Below are 20,478 nucleotides of genomic sequence, written 5' to 3'. Positions count from 1 at the left end.
CCCCTCTTCCCAAGTGTTATAAAAAGGCAATAAACAAGGGACATTTACATATGCAACAATTGACGACACATCTATGCGGCCGACAATGTCTTGAGGATCTCCTCCTTCTCCTCGACGGGCAGCATGCTCAGCATCTGAGCAATACCCTTGAGACCACCCTCCTTGTTGGCGCGCAGCATGGCGGCAACGTCGTAGGCGATGGCGTCTTGCTTGAGACCCTCGATCTTGGAGTAGATGTCTTGACGATTCTCCTCGTACCACTGAGCGACCTTCTGGTCCTCGGTGGAGAATTGAGGAACGCCTGACCAGGCCTCGAGGGTCTGGAGGTTCTTGGTGCGCGAAACCAACTCCTTCGATGACGACTTGGCCATAGCCTTGAGCACGTACTCCTCGTCAAGACGACGGCGCAAACGCCAGTAGAAGAAGCGACGGGCGTTTTGCCATTGCAGAGGCATGCGGATAGTGTCCTTTGCCTTCATGCGGCCTGCACGGTCGTGCAAGTCGGCGTACTGCAGAGAGATTTGCATGTAGACTGGCAACAGCAACTTCTCGCGCTCGGTCATCTTAGCCTTGGTCTCGGTAGCCTCCTCAGCGGACAGTGACTTGTCGGCCAACTTGGCCTTGAGCTCGCCATATGTAGGGTCGAGACGGGCCATGGTCTCAAGCTGCTTCTCCTTGCGGAACTTGATACCGACGATACCCTCAGGCTCGAGAACACCACCACGAGACTCCTCGTCGGCGTACATCTCCATGTATTGAGGGTTGATGGTAGGATCGACGACGACCTATAATGGTTGTTAGCATCTTGCAAATGTGTAAAAAATATTCGACAAAACTTACCCATGATCCACCACGAAGCTCTCCGTAGGGAGGAATGTAGACGAAGATAGGTTGCTCGTACTTGACGAGGGCATCGACGATGTATGAACCGTACTTGAGGACCTCGTTGTACATATCTCTCTGACCACCAGAGAAACCTCTCCAGTTGGCAAGAATCATCAAAGGCAATTGCTCACCATTGTTGAAGTCTCTGATAGCCTGGGCGGTCTTGAAGGCGGAGTTGGGGTACCAGACACCACCAGCCTCGTTGGTGACTTGCTCGATAGAGTCAGGGTTGGCAGGGTCAGCAGGTGTGACGTTCTCAACGGAACGAGTCTCGACACCAATGACACCAACAGGGATACCACCAAGGCGAGCACGACCGACAACGACAGTGCGAGCCCAGCCGCCAAGAGCCTCTTCGAAAGAGCCCTTGTCGAACAGACCAGAAGCAAAGCCATCGTCTTCCTGCTTACCGTGGATGAGCCATCTGACATCGTAAGGCTGCTTTTGGGGAGGGAAGTAGGTGATGTCACGGTCCCATGAGTCGGTCGAGGGCGAGATGGGGATGGGGTTATTCTTCTTGTCAGGAATGAAAGACATCCACTTGACAATCTTGGAGACACCCTCAAAGTCGTCACCAGCGGTCATGTGAGAAACACCATTCTTGTACATGATCTGGGTACCACCAAGCTGCAAGTTGGAGGTGTAGACCTCGCGACCCAGGAGCTTGTTGATGGCAGGAGCACCAGTCAGGATGATGGGTTGACCTTCGATCTGAATGGCACGTTGACCAAGACGAACGAGGTAAGCACCGATACCGACTGAGCGGCAAGTGACGAGGGTGATGGTGAAGATGTCCTCGTATGCTCTCGAAGTCTCACCAGCGATGAGACCAGAGCCCTTCAGACACTCAACACCAAGACCGTCCTCAGCACCAATGATAGTGGTGATGACGTGTCTGACCTCGCCGTTCACATTAGTCTCCTTGGTGATGACGTGCTTAAGCTCACCATCCTCAAAGCGAGCCTTCTTCTCGGCAGTCAAGTAGAGGTAGTCGAAGCCAGCCTCAGGTCTGGAGGCGTCCTTCCATGCGACTGAGAAGTGGGGAATGAGCTCCTCAGCCATGCCGATGCGGGCACCGGAGTTGGCGGACAAGTAGATTCTGGGGATACCGAGCTTTCTAGCCAGTTCGGTACACTTGTGGAAGAACCTATCCTCTGCAGGACCGAATGAACCGATCTTGAATGTGATGTCGTTGGCAATAATGATGAAACGTCTGCCACGAGGGTACTCGGGGGTCTTGGCGGTGATGAGCCATGCAACCATACCGATAGAGTTGGTACCGGGGTCACGGTTGACCTCAGCCAGGTTGTCGGTATCATCAAGAACAAGCTCGTTGTATTCTATACACTCGCCAGAGATGGGCTGCTTGTCCTTGAGAGCAGGGTGGGCACCAGTGACCAAGTTCCAGCTGTTCTCGATGGCTTGTCTGAACAGCTCGGGGAAGTCGTAGACGTACTGAGTACCCATGATGTGAGCCTTGTAACGCTTGGGCTGCAGGGCACCCTTGGTAGTGTAGGGAGTCGACACAGGGCGCAGGTGCATGGAACCAATCTTGGTGCTGCCACCAATGCTCTGGAAGAACCAGTCATTGCCCTTCTCGGACTTGCGCTCTGCGTACAGCTCAACCTGGATGATGTAACCAGAGGTGTTGTTGATGAGAACACGGAGAGGGTAGGGCTCGCCAGTGGTGGGATCGGTGCAGATGATGCGGACCTCAACGCCAGTAACGCGGAGGCGCCAAGCACGACGACCGAATCTGTCAAGGAAACCGGCAAGGGCCTCCTCAACCTCACTGGGCTCGAGAGGGAAGACGGGAGAGAAGTTGATGAAGATGTGGTTAAGATCGGAGTTGTTGTTACCGATGATCTCCAGAGCATCAAGAATGTCGGTCATGAGTCTATCAGCTTCCGAGATCATGTACTCAACAGTCGAGATATCGTCACGGACACGGCCGGGACGCACAACGGCGCGTGTGAAGTAGCGCTTGTCGTTCTCGACGCCCTTGCCGACGGCCTCGTAAATGTGAATGTTACGGTTCTCGGTAAAGACAGGCTTGATGTTGAACTTGGACAGACGTCCGAGTTCAAGCTGGAAGGCAAGAGCAGGCTCGATGTGACGGATACTGGAATCTTCCTCGTAGGCAGGACCACGGAAAGTGTAGTAGCCAGGGTAGGTACCATCCTTGTGACCGCAGATGAATGTCAAGCGACGAACACGACGTGCGAGGAGTTCCTCCTTGTACTCGTTCACAATAGGAACAAGGCGAGCGAGAATCTCGGGATCGTCGAGAGACTCAGCATCCTTGACAGCGACGTTGCAGACTGCAGTAAGCTCGTCAGTAGAGTCGATCTTGGGAGCAGCAGGCTTGCGCTGTCTGGAGAGATCGGCCATGTGACCAGAGTTTGAGCCGCGCTGCTTGCCGCTGTGGCTACCCGCAAGAGGGAAGACCTCGAGTGCCTTGGACAAGTACTCTTCAATCTCGTCGATGTACTGGACAGGGATGACTGCACCCTTACGAGTGGGCTCGTCCTTAGTACGGGCGTCAAGGTAACTCATGTCGCTAATAGAGTGAACACGGCTGAAGCCTCCAGGACCGGCGGGAGTGCCGGGCGTGGAAGGGTGTGATGACTCGATAGGGAGACCGAACTCAGACTGGCCGACCTTGCGGAGGGAGAAGTCCCAGGTGAGGACGTAGGGGGTATCGTTCTCGGTGACGTAGTCAATAGTCTTGAGCTGGTAAGCACGGTAAGCACGACGAGTGTAGACCTCAAGAGCAGCCAATGAAACCCATGGGTCAGCGTGGACGAAGAATTGAGAAAGCACGTCGAACACGGTGTACTTTGAATCAACAACCTCCTTGATGATCTCAAAGCTAGGCTCGCGGTGGTCCCAACCAGCCTCGCCGTAGCGGGACTCGAGAACAGACGAGCGGAGAATGTGCTCCATCTGGGATGTACGCTCCTCCAAAGAGGGCATGGCGCACTGAATGAGGAGCTCACGGGCCTTCAATGAGACCTTAGCGGTCTGTCTGGACTCGAGCTCGGCAAGCTGGCGCAGAGAGGGGCGCAAGTACTTAGCGACGCTGCCGGCACCGGGCTTGTTGGGGCGGTAGTAGTCAAGGATGGCGATGATGAGGTTGTTCTTCGAGCCGACGCGAGCGTGCGACAAAGCAGTGTGAACGACCTTGATCAAGCTGTCCTTGTTCTGGTCTCTGAGGGTAAGGATTACCTCCTCGTCACGGTTCTGTCTAGCAGCGAAAAGGTGCTCGACCTCGTAGTACTGCTTGAAAAGAGAAGACATGACGCTGAACTCGTGGCCCTTGAGGCCATCGTTGAACTTGGTCATGACTTCGAGGATGGGAGCCAGTCCTTGGCGAAGTGTATCAACATCGCTAGGGGCCACATTCTCCTCGAGGAAGCGGGCGAAAGTCTTCTGCAACTGCTTGCTTGGGAACTCAGAGCCACGACTGTGTGCACGCTCAACGATCTGTTCAAGCTGTGCGTCAAGCTTCTGGGGCATACGTGAGTGGAGGGCTGATGCTTGTGCGTTCCACTCGCCGTATGGCAGCTCAGGGTTGCGGAGAACATCAACAAGCTCCTTCAAGGTGTCTTGCATGATAACAGAGTTGTCGAAGCCTTGCATGATGCTCTGGAGGATGTTGTGAAGGAAGGCAAAGCGCTGAGGAGCCTTGTTACCCAAAACCTGAGGAGGACCAAGCTCGGGGAGCTGGCCGAGGAAAGGCTGGGCAGACTTGACCTTGGAAGGGTCGTCGAGGGAGAGTATACCGAGGATATCTCCAGCCTCGAGAGTGGCACCGGGCTGCTTGATGAGGTTGACAACACCATCTTCCTGGGCAATCAGAGGCATGTACATCTTCATCACTTCGACCTCAGCGAAAGCCTGGCCCTTCTTGACGTGCTCGCCGTTCTGAATAGTGAACTTGACAAGCTTACCGGGAGAAGGAGTTCTAAGCTGAGTTGGGTCGTTCTCCTGCTCGAGCAGGCAAGTCTTGCCATCAACACTGAGACGAGTGGCACCGACCTCCTCCTTCCAGTAGGCGTTGTGACTGCGTCCGCTAAGCAGAATGAGCAGACCACCATCAGAAAGGGGTCTAACGCCGACGGAACATCTTGAGCCGTTGATGAAGAGTGTGTAGCTGTCCAGGCCAGAACGAGTGGCTGTGAACTTGTAACGCGATCCCTCGTAGATGAAGTCGATAGGGAAAACAGTCTTAAGAACGTCCCTGGAGGGGACTTGACCCTTCTCTAAGCTGACACGGTACTCGGTTGTGCAGATATCGCTAGCAATGTGAGCCTTGGTGACGGCACCGCAAATGACAGCCAGAATAGGGTCGGGACGCTCGGCAGTAAGCTTCTTGGAAATCAGCTCGTCGAGCCAGCCAGTGGTAATGGTGTTGTCCTCGAAAGCGGGAGTCTCGAGAAGCTTGATAAGGTATTCGACGGTGGTTCTGAAGTCACCACGAATGCTCAGCTCCTTGAGAGCAACAACCATCTGCTTACGCGAAGCCTGTCTGTTCTCGCCATAGGCGAAAATGTGACCAAACTGCGAGTCGGAGAAACTGTGAATCGACGAAGCAGCACCCACTGAGAAGTAACCCCAGACGTTTGCGCTCGATCTGAAGTTCAGCTCGTGCATGGTACCGCTGGAAGGCTTGAAGCCCTCACCAGGGTCCTCGGAGGTGATACGACAAGCAGTGGTGTGACCCTTGGGTTGAGGTCTGCGCTGGTTGAGCGTGCTGCCTTCCTTGGAGAAGTCGAAGTCGATCTCGGTGGAGGTGTGGGGATCAACACCGTAGAGGAGACGAATGTCGCGAACACGGTGTAGAGGAAGACCCATAGCAATTTGCAGCTGGGCAGCGGGAAGGTTGACACCCGAAACCATTTCAGTGGTGGGATGCTCGACCTGAAGACGAGGGTTCAACTCGAGGAAGTAGAACTTGTCGTCCGAGTGTGAGTAAAGGTACTCAACAGTACCTGCAGACACGTATCCGACCAGGCGACCGAGCGAAACGGCAGCCTTCTCCATCTGTTGGAAAGTCTTTGAGCTCGCGATGGTAACAGGAGCCTCCTCGATAATCTTCTGATGTCTGCGCTGGACGGAGCAGTCGCGACCGAACAGCGAGATGTTGTTGCCGTACTGATCAGCCAGCAATTGTACCTCCAAATGTCTGGCGTTGCCGGCAAGCTTCATGATGAAGATGGGCGAGCCAGGGATCTCGCTGGCGGCAGCCTTGTACATGGCAGCGAATTCCTCCTCATTATCGACCTTGCGGATACCCTTACCACCACCACCCTCGGAGGCCTTGACCATAACAGGGAATCCAATCTTCTTGGCTGCAATGAGACCCTCCTCGGCAGAGTGCACACAACCCTTGTCGTAGATGTCGTCTTTGACGGTGACGATGTTGTTCGCATCGACTTCGACTTGGTCAACACCCTCTCCTGACCACGGGATACAGGGTACACCGGCGTGTTGTGCGACAATGGTGGAAGAAATCTTGTCACCGAGCGATCTCATGGCAGAGCCAGGAGGACCGATGAAGACGATCTTGTTTGGTGATGCGGCGAGGGACTCGGGCAGCTTGGGGTTTTCTGAGGCGTGACCCCTAGAGTAGTGTGTCAGCTGTGACTCGGTGCTCGAAAATTGCTACAGGGAAACTCACCATCCAGCCCAGACTGCGTGAACACCCATACGCTCAGCAACATCAACGATGAGCTCGACGTTGGCGTAGTTGTTGTTGTTGGTACCGCCAGGCACCTATTCTCCAATGTCAGCCCGCCACTCCGTAGGTCCGGATTCTCGAGTCTTCAGCTGTCACATACCTCGACGTACTTGTCTGCCATTCTGATGTAGTCAGCGTTGGCAGCCAAGTCCTCAGGGGTGGCCATGACGGTGAATTGAATGGCGCGCTCGTCGCCAAAGGTTTCGTATGCCCATCTTCGGACAGATCTGATCTCCTTGACGGCGGCGATACCGTTGTTTGCGATCAGGACCTACAGACGTCTCGTCAGTATGCCGTGGAGCTTCAGTCGAGGGCTGGGAAGGCCCCTGAAGGAGTCTGTCGCTCACATTGGTGATGACCGTGTGTCCATCGTTCGCGGCGACAAAATCCTTGACAGATGAAGGGGGAGCCTGGCTAAGCTCATTGCCGCCGATGAAGTGTGGTGCCAAGTTGAACTTTGAGGCGTAGGAACTTGATTGACCGTTCATGTTGCCATTTACCGCTGGCGCTCCTCCCACTGCGTCCGCCATGGTTGTGGTTGGAAGGCCCATTCACAGATCTGAACTGTGGGACTTTGAAAAGAGGGCCGAGAGTGCGGAGAACAAGAAGCTAATGCCGGCCCGGTCTGCGAGCTGCTCGGGACAGTTGTTCTTCGCAAGAACGCCCACCTTGGGTATCAAAAAAGAACAAGAAGGAAAAAGAAAGAAGAATTGGGTCGTGTGGATTGTGATCAACGGCTCGCGATGTTCATATACCTCGCCGGCGGTAGGTGCGTGAGTCGGGTGTTGGGGCTGGTATTAGCAATTGTCCGAGTCTATGCGTCCTTCATGGAACTGAAAAGAGGCTAGTCTGGACCTGCTGGGAAATTGGATCACGGTAGTTCGACCAGCGACGAGAAGGCGACGGAGTCACAAAGGAGGAAAGGAGAGTTCAGAAGGTCCGTCTACTGAGACACAGCGAGTGCTTTGCTACTTGTACATGGTGTGATAGCCTCACTATCTATATCTTCGGCACAAGGGGGGCGGCCAGTTGAGCTGTGCCAACAAGCGCTAGCTCACCACCTTGTCCGAAGCTCCATGCTTGCTCCCGGCAACACAAGAGTACGGGGCCGCCCGCATCCTCTTGAAGAGGTATTCGTTGATGACACGCAGTGACTGCATGTGTTGAACTCTCGGACTGCATGCCTGGGGACAACATTATTGATCCTCATCCGACCTATCAAGAATTCAACGGCCCAGCGCAGATAGCCTGCATCCCAATGGAAAAGGCACGTAAAGCTTGGTCTACTATCTCTGGCGATCACAGTCAAACGTCCTCAACCCCTCTTATATTCGAATTCGAGCTTCATTTCAGACATTCTTTTGATTCATATTTGATGGTAGCATGTTCACATAAGCCCCGACTACAAGCTCACAGTAGCGTCCTCGTAGTGAGCGGGTCATTAAATTTAGCACCATTTTACCGCAAGGTACGGAGAATTTTGGCTGGATCTTTGTCCCATTCCCGACCGACGCTTCATCGGGGTCCGAGAATCTCTCGCGGAGAGCCGAACATTCCTTGGAGGTCTCTATTGGTATTGAATATCTCGTCAAGCTTGAACGATTGACCGGTCACCATGACACCATTGCTGTTCAGCCTGCTCCATATGATACTCAAGGTCGTCGATCCTCCAACCGGCGAGGCTGTCTGTCGTACTCGTACTCGAGTACAGTCGAGGGTGGCTCCTAGTGGAGAATTGTTGCACTACAGCTAACAGCCATCGATCTTGGCGGTCTCGGAGGTTTAACTCGATAGCTTTAACAACGGTAGAGAATATCTCGGAAACTCGGGTTTCGGAGAATTTCTCACCACTGCCAGAGGGAGGAGCGGGTAGGTGCATTAATTCATGAAACTTTCTACTGCAGGATAGAAACCGTATCGACAGTAAAGGTGTATACAGCGACATGTACAACAATAATATATTGAGCCTCCCTGACACCTGCAACATTGTGCGTGCAACATTAAAAAGCAAAGGTCGTAATCATGACTAGAATGTCTCTCCCAAGTCGCTCAGCTTGCGAGATGACTTGTCTGACGCGCCATCGTAAGATTGTTGCGACTGGTGACTTGGCGCAAGGCTTGACCGGCGGCCAGAAACGCTGTTCCCGAAGCCTGTTCCGCTTTGCCGTTTCATACCTGGAGTCGGTATGCCACTTCCTCCGATTGTTGTCACTGTTCTTTTGATAGTAGGCGTGACGACTTCTTCAGCCTCTCTCGCTTCCGACACACTGTTAGATTGTCGATGCACACGATTGCGCTGTGATGATGCGAAAGTTCCTCCCATCGAAGTGCGAGGCCGTGAAGGAAGAGTCGAAGTTTGTGATTGGCCATATGATGTGTTGCCAGAGCGTGACGGAGGTCGAGCAAAGGAGCCTGTCTCTCCGACATTGTTGGCCCGGCTGCTTGGACGGCTGTACTCTCGCGTGGCTGTAGATGTTGATGTGATAGATGTGCTTGACCGTTCAAGTGGATGCGGTCGCTGTCCATTGAGTGACAGTTGTTTGACGTGTATACTTGTGCTTGTGGATCTCGGCGTTGGTGGCGGTAGATAGCTGTCTTCTTGCCTTGTGGACGAGCTCGTGCTATTACTTGTGCGGTTGTTTCTGTTCCTAACAGTAACGCTACCGGGTACGAACGCACCGCCTGTGAGCGCGCTTATTCGTGGCGATCCTTTTGGTGTAGTTGCCGCTCTCGGAGTATTTGAGTTTTGGGGTGGCAGCTTTGAGCGTACTGAGTGTACTCTTTCTTCAATCTTTTGCATTCTGCCGATCAAGCCCTTGATCTGATATAATGAGCTCGATCTCGGTACACCTTCTGAGCCCACACTGGGTCTTGATTGGAGAGTAGTGCGTCGTTTGGTGGTAGGAGTGGTTGCGGTCGCGAAAGACGGACCGCGTGAGTGGCGAGCAGGTTTGAGTGCGTTCACATTGAGAGTAGCGCGAGGTGTCGAAGTCGTGTCCGGCACAAGGGGAGTCTTTCTGGGTGGAGGAAGCATCTTGGATATCGGGTTGCCGGAGGCGTCGGAGAGAGGCGGAGATGGAGGAGTGGGCGTGTCTGAGAGTGTTGATACTTCGGATCTGACAGGTGGAGGAGTGGAGACAGTGGGTGATGAAGCAGCAGTTCGCGACGAGGTAGGCGAGCGAGCGTGCAGTGCGGATGGACGTCGTACAGGGGTGAGGTCGCGGTATCTGCGTGATCCAGTCTCTGACAGACGAAGTTTCTCGCGCGTGATGTCTGCCTCGATGCGAAGGTCGGACAACTCGTCACGAAGTCGTTGGGTTTGGATGCGCAAGTCTTCTCGCTCCTGCTCGCCGGCGCGCATCTCTTCCTCCATCAAGACGCCTCTCTCAATTGCGACATTGTACTTCGATTCGAGCTCTTCTAGCGATGACGTTGTGTTGCGGGCCTGACGCTCGTAGTCGTCATTGTCAACTTCGATGTCTCTGAGCTTGAGTTGTAGCGTCCGATTGGTCTCGCGCATGGTTGTGATCTCTTTCTGCAGTTTGGTCTGGGCCGAGTTCGCCTCTATCTTCGATTGTTTGTACTTGGTCTGTAGCAGGCCGTCAGCAAAGGCATACCAAGAGGGCTCAAGACCAGCCTCGCACCTTCCATTCTTCAACCTCGAAGCCCAGACTCTCGACTCGTTCTTTCAACTTTCGCTCTCTCTTCTCCGATGCCTCGACATCTTTCTCGAGCTCGGCTTCAAGTTCTCTACTGGATTGTTGGAACTCCTGTAATTCGACTTCCAGTTGTTCATATTGTGCCTTGTAGTAGGCGAGTTCTTGGTCGACAGTAGTGCCGTGGCGGAAGGGCGAGGAAGGCGGATTGCTCATGTTGTTGGCGCTTAATGGGCGAGTAGGTCAAGATGACATAGCCAAAGTCGGGTGGTGAGGGGCAATGCTTGTGATATGTCGAGACTTTGCGCAGTGAGATTTGGGAGGCGGGCTGCAATCAGGTCGTCGGTGAAGTCTGCGTGCGGTGTAACAATGCTAGATCAGGAGTCGCGGCGCAGTGTGGGATGTTGTCGTGTCGGTCGTTGGGTGTTCGCTGGGTGTTGGTGGATGAGGTCAGGTCGCAGTTGTTGTGTGTCGTGTTTACTCTGCACGCCAACATGACAGTGCTAGCGTCGTTGTCGGGGACGCTTGGCCGACGACTCAAGACCTGATCCGACGGAAAATGCTCTATCAATCTCCTTCGCAGCTGCCTGATGAGACAGGACACGATCACTTTGGACAATACCAAACTGTCTGTAATGGCGTGAGACAAGATATCCACCAGTATATTGACATCTGACACTGTTTCTCATTGTCGCAACCTCCATCCTATTGTTATCATAGACTACGGCCGGCTCAACGGCCGGATGCCATCCTCGTCTCTCAGCCTCCAACCCGCAGTTGCGACATGAAGGGGTCTTCTTCATAAACACTCCCTGATAGCACAACCTATCTATGCAGTCTAGGCGATACACACTGCAACTGCGTTCGTATCGAGGAAACTATTCGGTTCAAACTTCTTGTGTTTGGTTTTGGTGGAAGAAATGTGCTCGTGGTCGCTGGCAGAGAAAGCATAGTGTAAACTTCCACGTGTACCTCGAAAAGGCAACGACTCTTATACAACAACCAGCTTTTGACGCAATCATAACGAACTCGATATCTAGCCATGTAGCACCTTTCTGATCGACCTGTTGAAACAAGGACTTCCCATCCCCTCGATAGACGATTCAATTGAGGCCTTGCTCAGGCGTCAGGGTTGCCCCGGCTACATCTCGACTTGCACTTTTCAGACTGGTCAACCCGGCAACCATGAATTTGGACATGGACATAGTGAGCAATAAATCAATATGATTATTGAAGACATGATTCTAAACTTTCTTCCGAACCCAAGGATATTTTGTACCAGCGTGAATATACATCACCCAGAATGAAAACGCCAATGCTATGCGCGCGCAAAAATCCGGCAAAATAGACAAAACCCAACCCATTCTTTTTACAGATCCATGAAAAACGCCTCTTTGCTCGAAACCAGCGCTCAAGTCTATCTCATCAAGTCGTTCAGGTTTCTCTTGAAGCGTTCACACTTGGCCTTGAGCGTGCGGACGGATTCCAAGAAGACTTCGTCACTATCGATTTGACCGGTGCTCTCGACACTGAAGATGAAGTGATCGCGGATGCGGCCGAGTACTACCTTATCCTTGAACTCGTCGTGACGTAGGCACTCTCGCGAGACAGTGTCCTTCATGGGGTTTGCGACAACAGCCTTCTTTTCACCTGAAGCCTGATCGTCCTCCAGTGCGATGACGCCGCGAGGGAAGCAGCGGGCGAACTTCTTTGCGTCTGCGCCAAGGATGGGCTCCTTGATGGTGATAGATGGCAGGAGGCGGTATGAAGCGGTGGCTACGGGAGAGAACTTGGCGTGGTCTGCTCCAATACCCTTGATGCAGTGGCATTGCAGGTGGATAGTCTGACCAGGTCTCAGCTTTGCGATCAGGATGTCGGGGTTGACGGGGCGGATGGCGTCGGGGCCGCTGAAGTATTCGGACTGGTTGCCCTGAGGGTGGAATTGGAACTGGTGGGCGTAGACGGAGCTGTTGATGTAGAGCTTGTTGGGATCGCGTTCTCCTTGTCTTGCAAGTTCTTTGCCTTCTTGACGCCATTCGCAGGTAACATTGAGCTCGAGGACGATGGTGTTGTTGTCGCGAGGAACGGAAGCGCTAGGGTCGATAGTTTCGCCAGACTGCTGGAAGATGTGCTGCTGAGCGGGATCATCCTTGGGAGGGCCCTTCTTGAACCATTGCATCCAGCGGAGACCTTCGCGAGAACCAGTGAAGGGGATCAGACCGAGACGGTGACAGAGGACCTCGTCCTGGATGATGGAGGTGTTGTCGTAGACAAAGACGTCTTCTATGGCCAGGGTAGGGATCTCGGACAGCATAATACGGCGGTATGCGTTTGCGACTGAGGCATCGATGCCGACGAGGGAGAAGACCGAGTCGTACTGGTCATTCTTGTGAAAGTTCACATTGAGATTCTTGGGACTGGTCAGAGAGAGCTGCGATCGGACGCGGGATTATCGAGAGCGTACCTGTTTGAACGAATCGATGTTCCACGAGTGGTCCTCGCCAGGGTAGTGACCAGGAAAATCGGTAGATACGACATTCGAGACGGTCTCGGGATTAATGCCCACAAGCTATACAGATGTTAGTGTTGGTTTGTGTGTAGAAAGTGAATCGCGTACTCTGCGTTTCTCGACTTCCTCTTGCGAGGGCTGCTTGTAAGTTCTGGCCGACATGGTTGGATTGACTCTACTTTTTCTCGAATAGCGCTTTCAGAGCTCGAAGAAATTCTGGAAGCGCGGCCGGGAGCCGGGGAGAAGAGCGCCAAGACTGCTCAGGCGGAGCGGGGCGGGGCGGAGAGATGATGACCAAAGGAAAGTCTGTCGATGCGTCGTTGATTGCCGCAGCTCTGTCGACGAGACACGCCGCCCTCTTTACCTTTCGCGTCCGCCCTAATTTCTCTCCACTCCCCGCCTGCCTGTTCAATTGCGACAAAATGGCAGCTTCATTTGCTCGCATCGCATCCAGGCGACTGTATCAGCGCCCGGCTCTGCCTCGCCCCTCGACCACCTTCCGTTCGCTGTCGACCTCGCTGCCCCGTCACTTCGCCGCTCCCATTGACAACCCCAATGCCACTCGTCTGATCCCCGTCGACCCTAACTTTGTCCCTGGAGCCAGCAATGCCGACTCATCTAGCGCCAGCATGGCAAACACTTCCGACGAGGACCCCAACCAACGCAAGATCCGCCACTACACTGTCAACTTCGGCCCCCAGCACCCTGCCGCCCACGGTGTCTTGCGTCTGATTCTCGAGCTCAACGGTGAAGAGATTATCCGCGCAGATCCCCACGTCGGTCTGTTGCACCGTGGTACCGAGAAGTTGATCGAGTACAAGACATACCTCCAGGCTCTGCCCTACTTTGATCGTCTCGACTACGTTTCCATGATGACCAACGAGCAATGTTTCTCCCTGGCTGTCGAAAAGCTGCTCAACATTGAGGTTCCCGAGCGTGCCAAGTGGATCCGTACTCTGTTCGGTGAAATCACCCGTATCTTGAACCATCTCATGTCCATTCTTTCCCACGCCATGGACGTTGGTGCCCTGACTCCCTTCTTGTGGGGTTTCGAGGAGCGTGAGAAGCTGATGGTACGTCAACACCTTCAGACTGACCAAACATACATACTGATGATTTGCCACAGGAGTTCTACGAGCGTGTATCTGGTGCTCGTCTTCACGCTGCTTACGTCCGCCCCGGTGGTGTCTCCCAGGATCTCCCCGTGGGTATCCTTGACGATATCTACCAATGGGCCACTCAGTTCGGTGATCGCATTGACGAGACTGAGGAGCTTCTGACCGACAACCGTATCTGGAAGGGCCGTACCCAGGGCGTCGGTGTTGTTTCCGCCGCTGACGCGCTCAACTACTCGTTCACTGGTGTCATGCTCCGTGGTTCCGGTGTCCCATGGGATATCCGCAAGTCCCAGCCTTACGATGCTTACGACCAGGTCGAGTTCGATGTCCCCGTTGGTGTCAACGGTGACTGCTACGACCGTTACCTCTGCCGCATGGAGGAGTTCCGCCAGTCTCTGCGCATCATCTTCCAGTGCTTGAACAAGATCACCCCTGGTCCCATCAAGGTTGAGGACTACAAGATCGCCCCTCCCCCGCGTGCCGCCATGAAGGAGAACATGGAGGCTCTCATTCACCACTTTTTGCTTTACAGCAAGGGTTACACCGTTCCCCCTGGTGAGACCTACTCTGCCATCGAGGCCCCCAAGGGTGAGATGGGTGTCTTTGTCGTCTCGGACGGTTCCGAGAGACCCTACAGATGCAAGATCCGCGCTCCCGGCTTCGCCCACTTGGGATGCTTCGACCAGATCTCCAGAGGACATCTTTTGGCTGATGCTGTAGCTATCATCGGCACAATGGATCTCGTATTCGGTGAAGTTGACCGATAATCACGCTGTCGTTCTGTTGAAAACAATACTTATGATGAAGAGAGGCGTGGTAGTGTGTTGTAAATATGGGGCGTTTTTTTATATCAGCTTTTTTTCTTTTTCCGACGTCGGATTCGTTCAACGGCATTATGTATTTTACTTTAGATAAGTAAACCTGATCCTTCTCTTTTGTATTAGCTGCCTTCAGTGCATGATGTTGTCGTCGTCGTCGGGTTGGATGACGGTATGTGTAGTGAATCGTCTTCTGAAGCTTCGCTCGCTTGAATTCGGTCGACCACCCTTCGACAAACGGCCACTTTTTCCATGTTACCTCGACCCTTATTCTCGACATCCACAGAGCGAAAATCTTTCGTAGAACGACAGTAGTCTCCCATGGCTTCCCGAGAGAGTCTGCAGAAAAGTCAACACAGACAATTACCCGGGAACGTGCCTTCAAAAAGCATGATGACTATCAGGCTCCCAAACACGTCCGCTGGGAGACGTGAGATGATACCCTCTCAGTGATGAGAGTTACAAATTGGAAAATTAATATGCATTTGCGCAGCCTCTATTGCAGTGTAATCAATATCGATTCATATGACTTCTTCTCGTTACACAAGTTTTGTTGTATAAAGAATGCAACCATGTAACTAAGTCTGTGTTATCCTTGATTCGGGATTTGACCCCGACTGTCAACATCGCTTTATCCACTAATTGTCTCTAAGTGTTCTGATTTAAGCAGTTATAGTAAATTACTACGATTTTAGTAAATTGGATGGGTGATGGTTTGCTTGAATGGCTTGAGTCCTAAAAGTGTTTCGAACTTTGGAGTCGGTAGGTTGGGAGATTTGTTTATTGCGTTTATTGTGCATTCGATATTGTAAGAGATACATCGTTCTCCAATCACATGTACAGTGGTAGGAAAGAGACAAGGATCAAGACAGCAATCCAAGCACTTGTCATACTCTGGCTATCGAGATAACACAGGCTACAACGAGTGGCTCTATTGGCTTGGATCTTGTGGTCGCTGCACTTGAAGATAACATCGGCACAGCGACCCGTCAGTATTGAAACGACATGTGGATCTTGATGTGTCATGTTTTGGGACGTCATAAGAACGTACAACTTTATGGGTATAGGCAGAGTCGACAATTGAGAGATGTGCTCGGGTGTCAGTTTTGCAGACCCCAATCGCATTGCAAATCAATTGTGAGTCATCACAGCCAAGTCAGTCTAAGCTCGTAAGTGAAACGTGTGCCGACCTGTTACAGGGTACATTCTAGTGTGCCAGAGATTGCTTGTCATGAATAATGTGAATCTGAAGCAAGAATATGTTTTGATGATCGATGAATATTGATAGTGATAAGATGAGATAAAGTGAAACAAAATGAATCACTTCCCGTGGTTTGCTTTCTCGTAAGTGGTTCCCAGTTCTTCGTGCCTTTTCCATTCGCATCCAACTTTACAGTGTTTCTTCCTCGCTCCGATCATGTTGCATCTGCTTCGATTCCAGTATCGTCCAGCCAAACCGGCTCCTCATCGTCATTGATCTTGGACCTCTTGAACATCGCCAGAAGAGCCTTTGCTCTTTCCACGTTTGATGCCTTTATGACCTTTTGGATATCAGTTATCTTGCGGCGCTTGATTTCCACAATGCGATCATCGACTGTGCCGGCCACGGTGAGGGAGACCATTGTGGTCTCCTTCTCTTGACCGATACGGTAGATTCTACCGCGAGTTTGTAGCTCGGTAGATTCGTTGAAGTAGTTGTCATAGTTGATGAGGTACCTGTGTCTATGTTAGCAGAGTATCATGTGATATCACAAAGAGAGACCAACTGTGCGACTGTCAAGTTCAAACCAACTTCTCCAACTCCGCTCATGGCAAGCATAATGAAGATCTCGGGATCCTCTTCGAACCGCTTCACACTTACATCTCTCTCTGCACCCGACATGTCCGAGGTCAGTGTAGTGAGCTTCCAATCTTTCTGACTGAAGGTAGCTTCCAGAAACCTATGAGAGTCCTTGAAGCCGGTGAAGACAACAGCCTTAGCCTGCGGATCTGCGGCGCGCCAGCTTTTGAGGAAGCTCACCGAGGCGGCAGATTTCGTAGATGGAATGACGTTTCCCTCCTTGTTGAGCCATCTGGGTTCTTCAACCTTCTTTTCAGATTCATCTTCCTCTTCTTCGAGAACGGCCTCCTTCACTTCAGGATCGGCCTCGTTTGCTTCTGCCTTGAGTTTCTCTTCTTGAGGCTGGTATTTCTTCTCCTCCTCATGTTCCTCCTTTATCACTTCTAATATGATAGTGACTTCGCTGATTGGAGACTTGCAAACCACACACTCCGCACAATCAAGATTGTGTTCAATTGCAAGACGCTTCTGTTCATCGAGACAGGGGCCGCAGTGCACATGGTAACATCTCGTGTATTGCTTGTCCTGGGCTCCTTTGTGGCAAATTACACATCGAGCGTTCTTGTGAATCTTCTTGAGAGCCTCGATGTAGTCTTGCGCGTAGGGGTCGGCGGTGATAGAGATCTGCGTGAAGATCTTGGTCATGTCTTCATCGGTCAGAGAAGTGAACGGAGTAAGTGTCGTAAGTACATGACCTATCATCATTCTGAGTAGCATGAGCTGGCCCTTGATGTACTGGGATGCATCAACGCTACTATGATCGTTTACCATATCGATCGCAAGCAGGAGCAGTCGCTCACACACAACTGAGTAGATGATCCTCTCGGGTGCTGAGAACTCCTGGGTCCAGTCGATGATCTTGGGGGTCGGTATACCAATTAGTAATTGAGCGAACAATTCGTCTTCGTAGGTCCAGCGGCTCATGCAGTTCTTCAGGAGGCCTGCAATCCACTTTTCGTCTACCCCCTTTTTGTCGTCGTCTTTGCTATTACCTTTGCTCTTGCCCTTGACCTTGCTCTTGCCCTTACCAGTACCCCTACCTCCGCCCTTGCTCTTGCCCTTGCTGTCATCCTCAATCTCGCCCCTATGACGCTTCTCGAATTGCTTGAACGTCAATTTCAACGCTTCGGGATGGCGGATAAAGGTGAGGAGAGAATACAAGTCTTTAGGACTATTTGTCATGGGCGTGCCTGTCAAGACCCAACGATGCTTGCCGTCGAGTTTCTGCACCGCTTGAGCAAACATAGTCTTGACGTTGCGGATGATGTGTCCTTCATCAATGAAGATTGCTCGGAATCTGAATTGAAAAAGCGCACAGAGGGTCGGTCGAATGACCTTGTCAAAGTGAGTTTGCTTTTCTGCTTCAGATATATTTTCCGGATACTTGTGGCTTTTGAGGTTGAAACCGCTCACTAGTTCTGGGTACGTGGCAACGACGAGATCGGCCATCTTGAACTGCTGTATTAGTGATTTGGGAACGCCATCTGTGCTGTAGGCAATGACAACACTGAGACCCTGCACCTCCTTCGATTCGGCGCAATACGGCGTGCGCTAGAGCTTCCTGGATCCATTGATTCTTGAGCGACTTGGGAACGATGACCAGACTAGTAGTGGATTCTCTTGGGCCACATAGAGACTTGCCCTGAACCATACTTGTCAGACTGCAGACAGTCTTACCAAGGCCCATCTGGTCAGCCAGGATGCCACCCTTCGAACCGCTTGTGGCCTTTTCTCGTCATCTCATGAAACCAACATTGATGACCTGATGAGTTCTGAGAGGAGTGATAACACCGCCGATCGTCCAATTTCCGTCTCCAAGATATTGTATCTCGTCTGGAGGGAACTGGCTGACTGCGTGTAGAACTCTTGTCCTGTCACGTATCGCTGCTTGCTTCTTGTGCTCCGGAGCCTCTGCGACTAAACAGTCCAGCGACTGTCGAATAGTCTCATTCTCCTTTGCTGGTTTGTCGATCGTAGGCGACTGTACTGGTTCTGTCTCAAGCTTTCTCTTTAAGCTGGGCGACGCTCCAGCCAAATCGATCGCGTCGGCACAGGGTTTCTCGTCCGGCCTCACGAACAAGGACGGGCTGGAAGTTCTTCTGCGCTTATTGCCGTTGCCGGTTTCTTCAGTGTTGTGCTGTTTGGGTTCATTTTGCTCTGCCTCTGCCGCCAGGTACTGCTTGTGTAATGATTCGAAGATCACTCGCTCTTCGGGGACCAGGGTATTGTTTCTCAGAGAATTTTCGATGGCGATCTTAGCTTCTTGGTGTCGCTCCTTGAGCTCTTCGACAGTTTCGCCCTCAATGGTTGGATAGGCGGAGACGTTACTCATTCGCGCAAAGAAAGCAAGTTGTTCCTCAGGAATTTCTCCGTGCGTCTCTGGATCACCTCCGTTGTTTCTATGCATATGTCAGTCAGCACGAATCAACAACTACGTGAGATATGATATACTGACAGGTCTAATCCGGTTGGCTTGGCGTCTGGCAAGAGGGGTGAAGGAGCCTCGTCCATAGGCTCTGGACACGACATTGTGACAGACAGGCCTCGCGGTATCGCTGAGCTGCCGAATTGCCGAGGCAGGAGTCGGACGAAAAGCTTGTCGAGATGAGTAATGATCACAGAATCGTCGTCAGTGACAACTTGTCGGATGTGTCCAGTAGATGCACCGGTCTCAAATTAGTAGCATTCACTAGCCGTATCGTTGTTTGAGTGAGGAACTCAATAGCCGTCTTAACGGTGCAGGTGAAGAAGTTGATCGAATGTTTAGGCCTGATGTCGATAGGTAGAAGCAACTTTTGTGAGGCGTGAGTTGTAACGTTCTTAGTGCTGCGTGATGGCTTGGAGAGGTGTTGTGGAGTGGTTCAGAGTGTTGTTGGGTGAATGATGTCTGTGATAAGAGATTGGCAGTCCCAGAAGATATATGAGCAGATGCCCACGGAGGAAGCAGAGCAAGTGACAAGACTTATTGTTGTTAGTGTGAGGGGTTAGATGACAGTCGAGAAGAGCTTGTCGTCAATGTGTGTGTGTGTGTGTGGCACAAGAGGGCGTGGAGGGAAGGGAACGACTGGATGAACAGAGATTGGCGAGAGGCCATTCAGCGGAGAGCGACTGATAGAAGATCGCAATCACGGTATTCGATGGGCACATTATCACTGTGCTCTCATGAGTTGCATGTGATGACCAAGATTTAGAGCGAGCATATAGTGCTCGTCGACGTCGTAATGGCAGAGCTTGATTAAGCTCGTCAATGTTAGTGACTACACGAAGGTAATAATACTCACGAGGCATAGGACGACGTTGGATGTGACGACAACGTAAGCCCAATGCTACAAGCCGTCATATCCCAGCCCGTCTCGATTTCCGACCAAAGCTGGTGGACGGACGTAAGAGGTGTACCACGCCTCTTTTCGACACATCTTCACGTACAAACTTTTGTCATGGAGCAAATCTGCGCCAACTTACCTCTGCATCTGCCGTAGCATTATCATCAAGGTGAGGTGGGAACGACTTCCGACAATCTGTCCCCTGAGTCTCGATATTTCTGTCGTCCGAGCACCCTTTAGCAACGTCTTGCGTGAGCTCGCAAGCAATGATGTTCTCGAAAGTTGTGGTACGCGACCGGATGTGATAATCAGGTTGTTCGTGTGCTGAATCATCACTACAGTACCACTCGTCGAGGATTCTTAATTTTTGCTTTGATTGCATATTCCAAGCTACCGTGGTCTTCGTCGTTGAACCGTTTCGGTTTCTGCCATAGCGGATGGTTGCTATAACATCATCGACGTTGGCGATGAGCTTTACTAAAATGCCGAGTGAAGCTTGCAAAGTCGACGTCGATGTTCGATCAGTACGGACTGCGATTAATGTCGAAGATGCGATATTGACATCGCGTCATAATTTGCTTGACCT

General features: G+C 52.1%; 8 protein-coding genes across 8 annotated transcripts; 1 reads left to right on the top strand and 7 right to left on the bottom strand.

Moving 5' to 3' along the window:
- Window positions 1-71: 71 nt before the first annotated feature.
- On the bottom strand, window positions 72-7,158 carry AUEXF2481DRAFT_3056 (uncharacterized protein; the record flags this gene model as incomplete). The annotated part of the gene is made up of 5 exons (XM_013490193.1): window positions 72-785; window positions 841-6,511; window positions 6,569-6,663; window positions 6,729-6,899; window positions 6,976-7,158. The coding sequence occupies 5 exons, from the start codon at window positions 7,156-7,158 to the stop codon at window positions 72-74; spliced, it is 6,834 nt and encodes a 2,277-aa protein (XP_013345647.1).
- A 1,286-nt stretch (window positions 7,159-8,444) lies between these two features.
- On the bottom strand, window positions 8,445-10,804 carry AUEXF2481DRAFT_583948 (uncharacterized protein). The gene is made up of 2 exons (XM_013490566.1): window positions 10,273-10,804; window positions 8,445-10,217 (listed from the first exon to the last, which is right to left on the bottom strand). Exons 1-2 carry the CDS (start codon window positions 10,498-10,500, stop codon window positions 8,655-8,657), a joined length of 1,791 nt encoding a protein of 596 aa, XP_013346020.1. The 5' UTR covers window positions 10,501-10,804; the 3' UTR covers window positions 8,445-8,654.
- A 681-nt stretch (window positions 10,805-11,485) lies between these two features.
- On the bottom strand, window positions 11,486-12,955 carry AUEXF2481DRAFT_72799 (uncharacterized protein; the record flags this gene model as incomplete). The annotated part of the gene is made up of 3 exons (XM_013490525.1): window positions 11,486-12,694; window positions 12,749-12,853; window positions 12,902-12,955. The coding sequence occupies 3 exons, from the start codon at window positions 12,953-12,955 to the stop codon at window positions 11,702-11,704; spliced, it is 1,152 nt and encodes a 383-aa protein (XP_013345979.1). The 3' UTR covers window positions 11,486-11,701.
- Window positions 12,956-13,182: 227 nt separating this feature from the next.
- AUEXF2481DRAFT_106234 (uncharacterized protein) lies at window positions 13,183-14,860 on the top strand. Its single transcript, XM_013490565.1, has 2 exons — window positions 13,183-13,866; window positions 13,920-14,860. Exons 1-2 carry the CDS (start codon window positions 13,216-13,218, stop codon window positions 14,676-14,678), a joined length of 1,410 nt encoding a protein of 469 aa, XP_013346019.1. The 5' UTR covers window positions 13,183-13,215; the 3' UTR covers window positions 14,679-14,860.
- Window positions 14,861-15,499: 639 nt separating this feature from the next.
- On the bottom strand, window positions 15,500-15,777 carry AUEXF2481DRAFT_37749 (uncharacterized protein). Its single transcript, XM_013490399.1, has one exon. The coding sequence runs from the start codon at window positions 15,753-15,755 to the stop codon at window positions 15,561-15,563; it is 195 nt and encodes a 64-aa protein (XP_013345853.1). The 5' UTR covers window positions 15,756-15,777; the 3' UTR covers window positions 15,500-15,560.
- Window positions 15,778-15,980: 203 nt separating this feature from the next.
- Window positions 15,981-18,435, bottom strand: AUEXF2481DRAFT_37748 (uncharacterized protein). The gene is made up of 2 exons (XM_013490398.1): window positions 16,496-18,435; window positions 15,981-16,445 (listed from the first exon to the last, which is right to left on the bottom strand). The coding sequence occupies exons 1-2, from the start codon at window positions 18,016-18,018 to the stop codon at window positions 16,145-16,147; spliced, it is 1,824 nt and encodes a 607-aa protein (XP_013345852.1). The 5' UTR covers window positions 18,019-18,435; the 3' UTR covers window positions 15,981-16,144.
- AUEXF2481DRAFT_583618 (uncharacterized protein) lies at window positions 18,162-19,383 on the bottom strand. Its single transcript, XM_013490564.1, has 2 exons — window positions 19,025-19,383; window positions 18,162-18,968 (listed from the first exon to the last, which is right to left on the bottom strand). The coding sequence occupies exons 1-2, from the start codon at window positions 19,096-19,098 to the stop codon at window positions 18,305-18,307; spliced, it is 738 nt and encodes a 245-aa protein (XP_013346018.1). The 5' UTR covers window positions 19,099-19,383; the 3' UTR covers window positions 18,162-18,304.
- A 335-nt stretch (window positions 19,384-19,718) lies between these two features.
- On the bottom strand, window positions 19,719-20,464 carry AUEXF2481DRAFT_27484 (uncharacterized protein; the record flags this gene model as incomplete). The annotated part of the gene is made up of 4 exons (XM_013490306.1): window positions 19,719-19,826; window positions 19,851-19,895; window positions 20,032-20,369; window positions 20,425-20,464. 4 exons carry the CDS (start codon window positions 20,462-20,464, stop codon window positions 19,719-19,721), a joined length of 531 nt encoding a protein of 176 aa, XP_013345760.1.
- Window positions 20,465-20,478: the final 14 nt, after the last annotated feature.

Source organism: Aureobasidium subglaciale, assembly GCF_000721755.1.
Source record: "Aureobasidium subglaciale EXF-2481 unplaced genomic scaffold scaffold_5, whole genome shotgun sequence".
Taxonomy (NCBI): domain Eukaryota; kingdom Fungi; phylum Ascomycota; class Dothideomycetes; order Dothideales; family Saccotheciaceae; genus Aureobasidium; species Aureobasidium subglaciale.
This window is presented reverse-complemented; position numbering and strand designations above follow the sequence as displayed.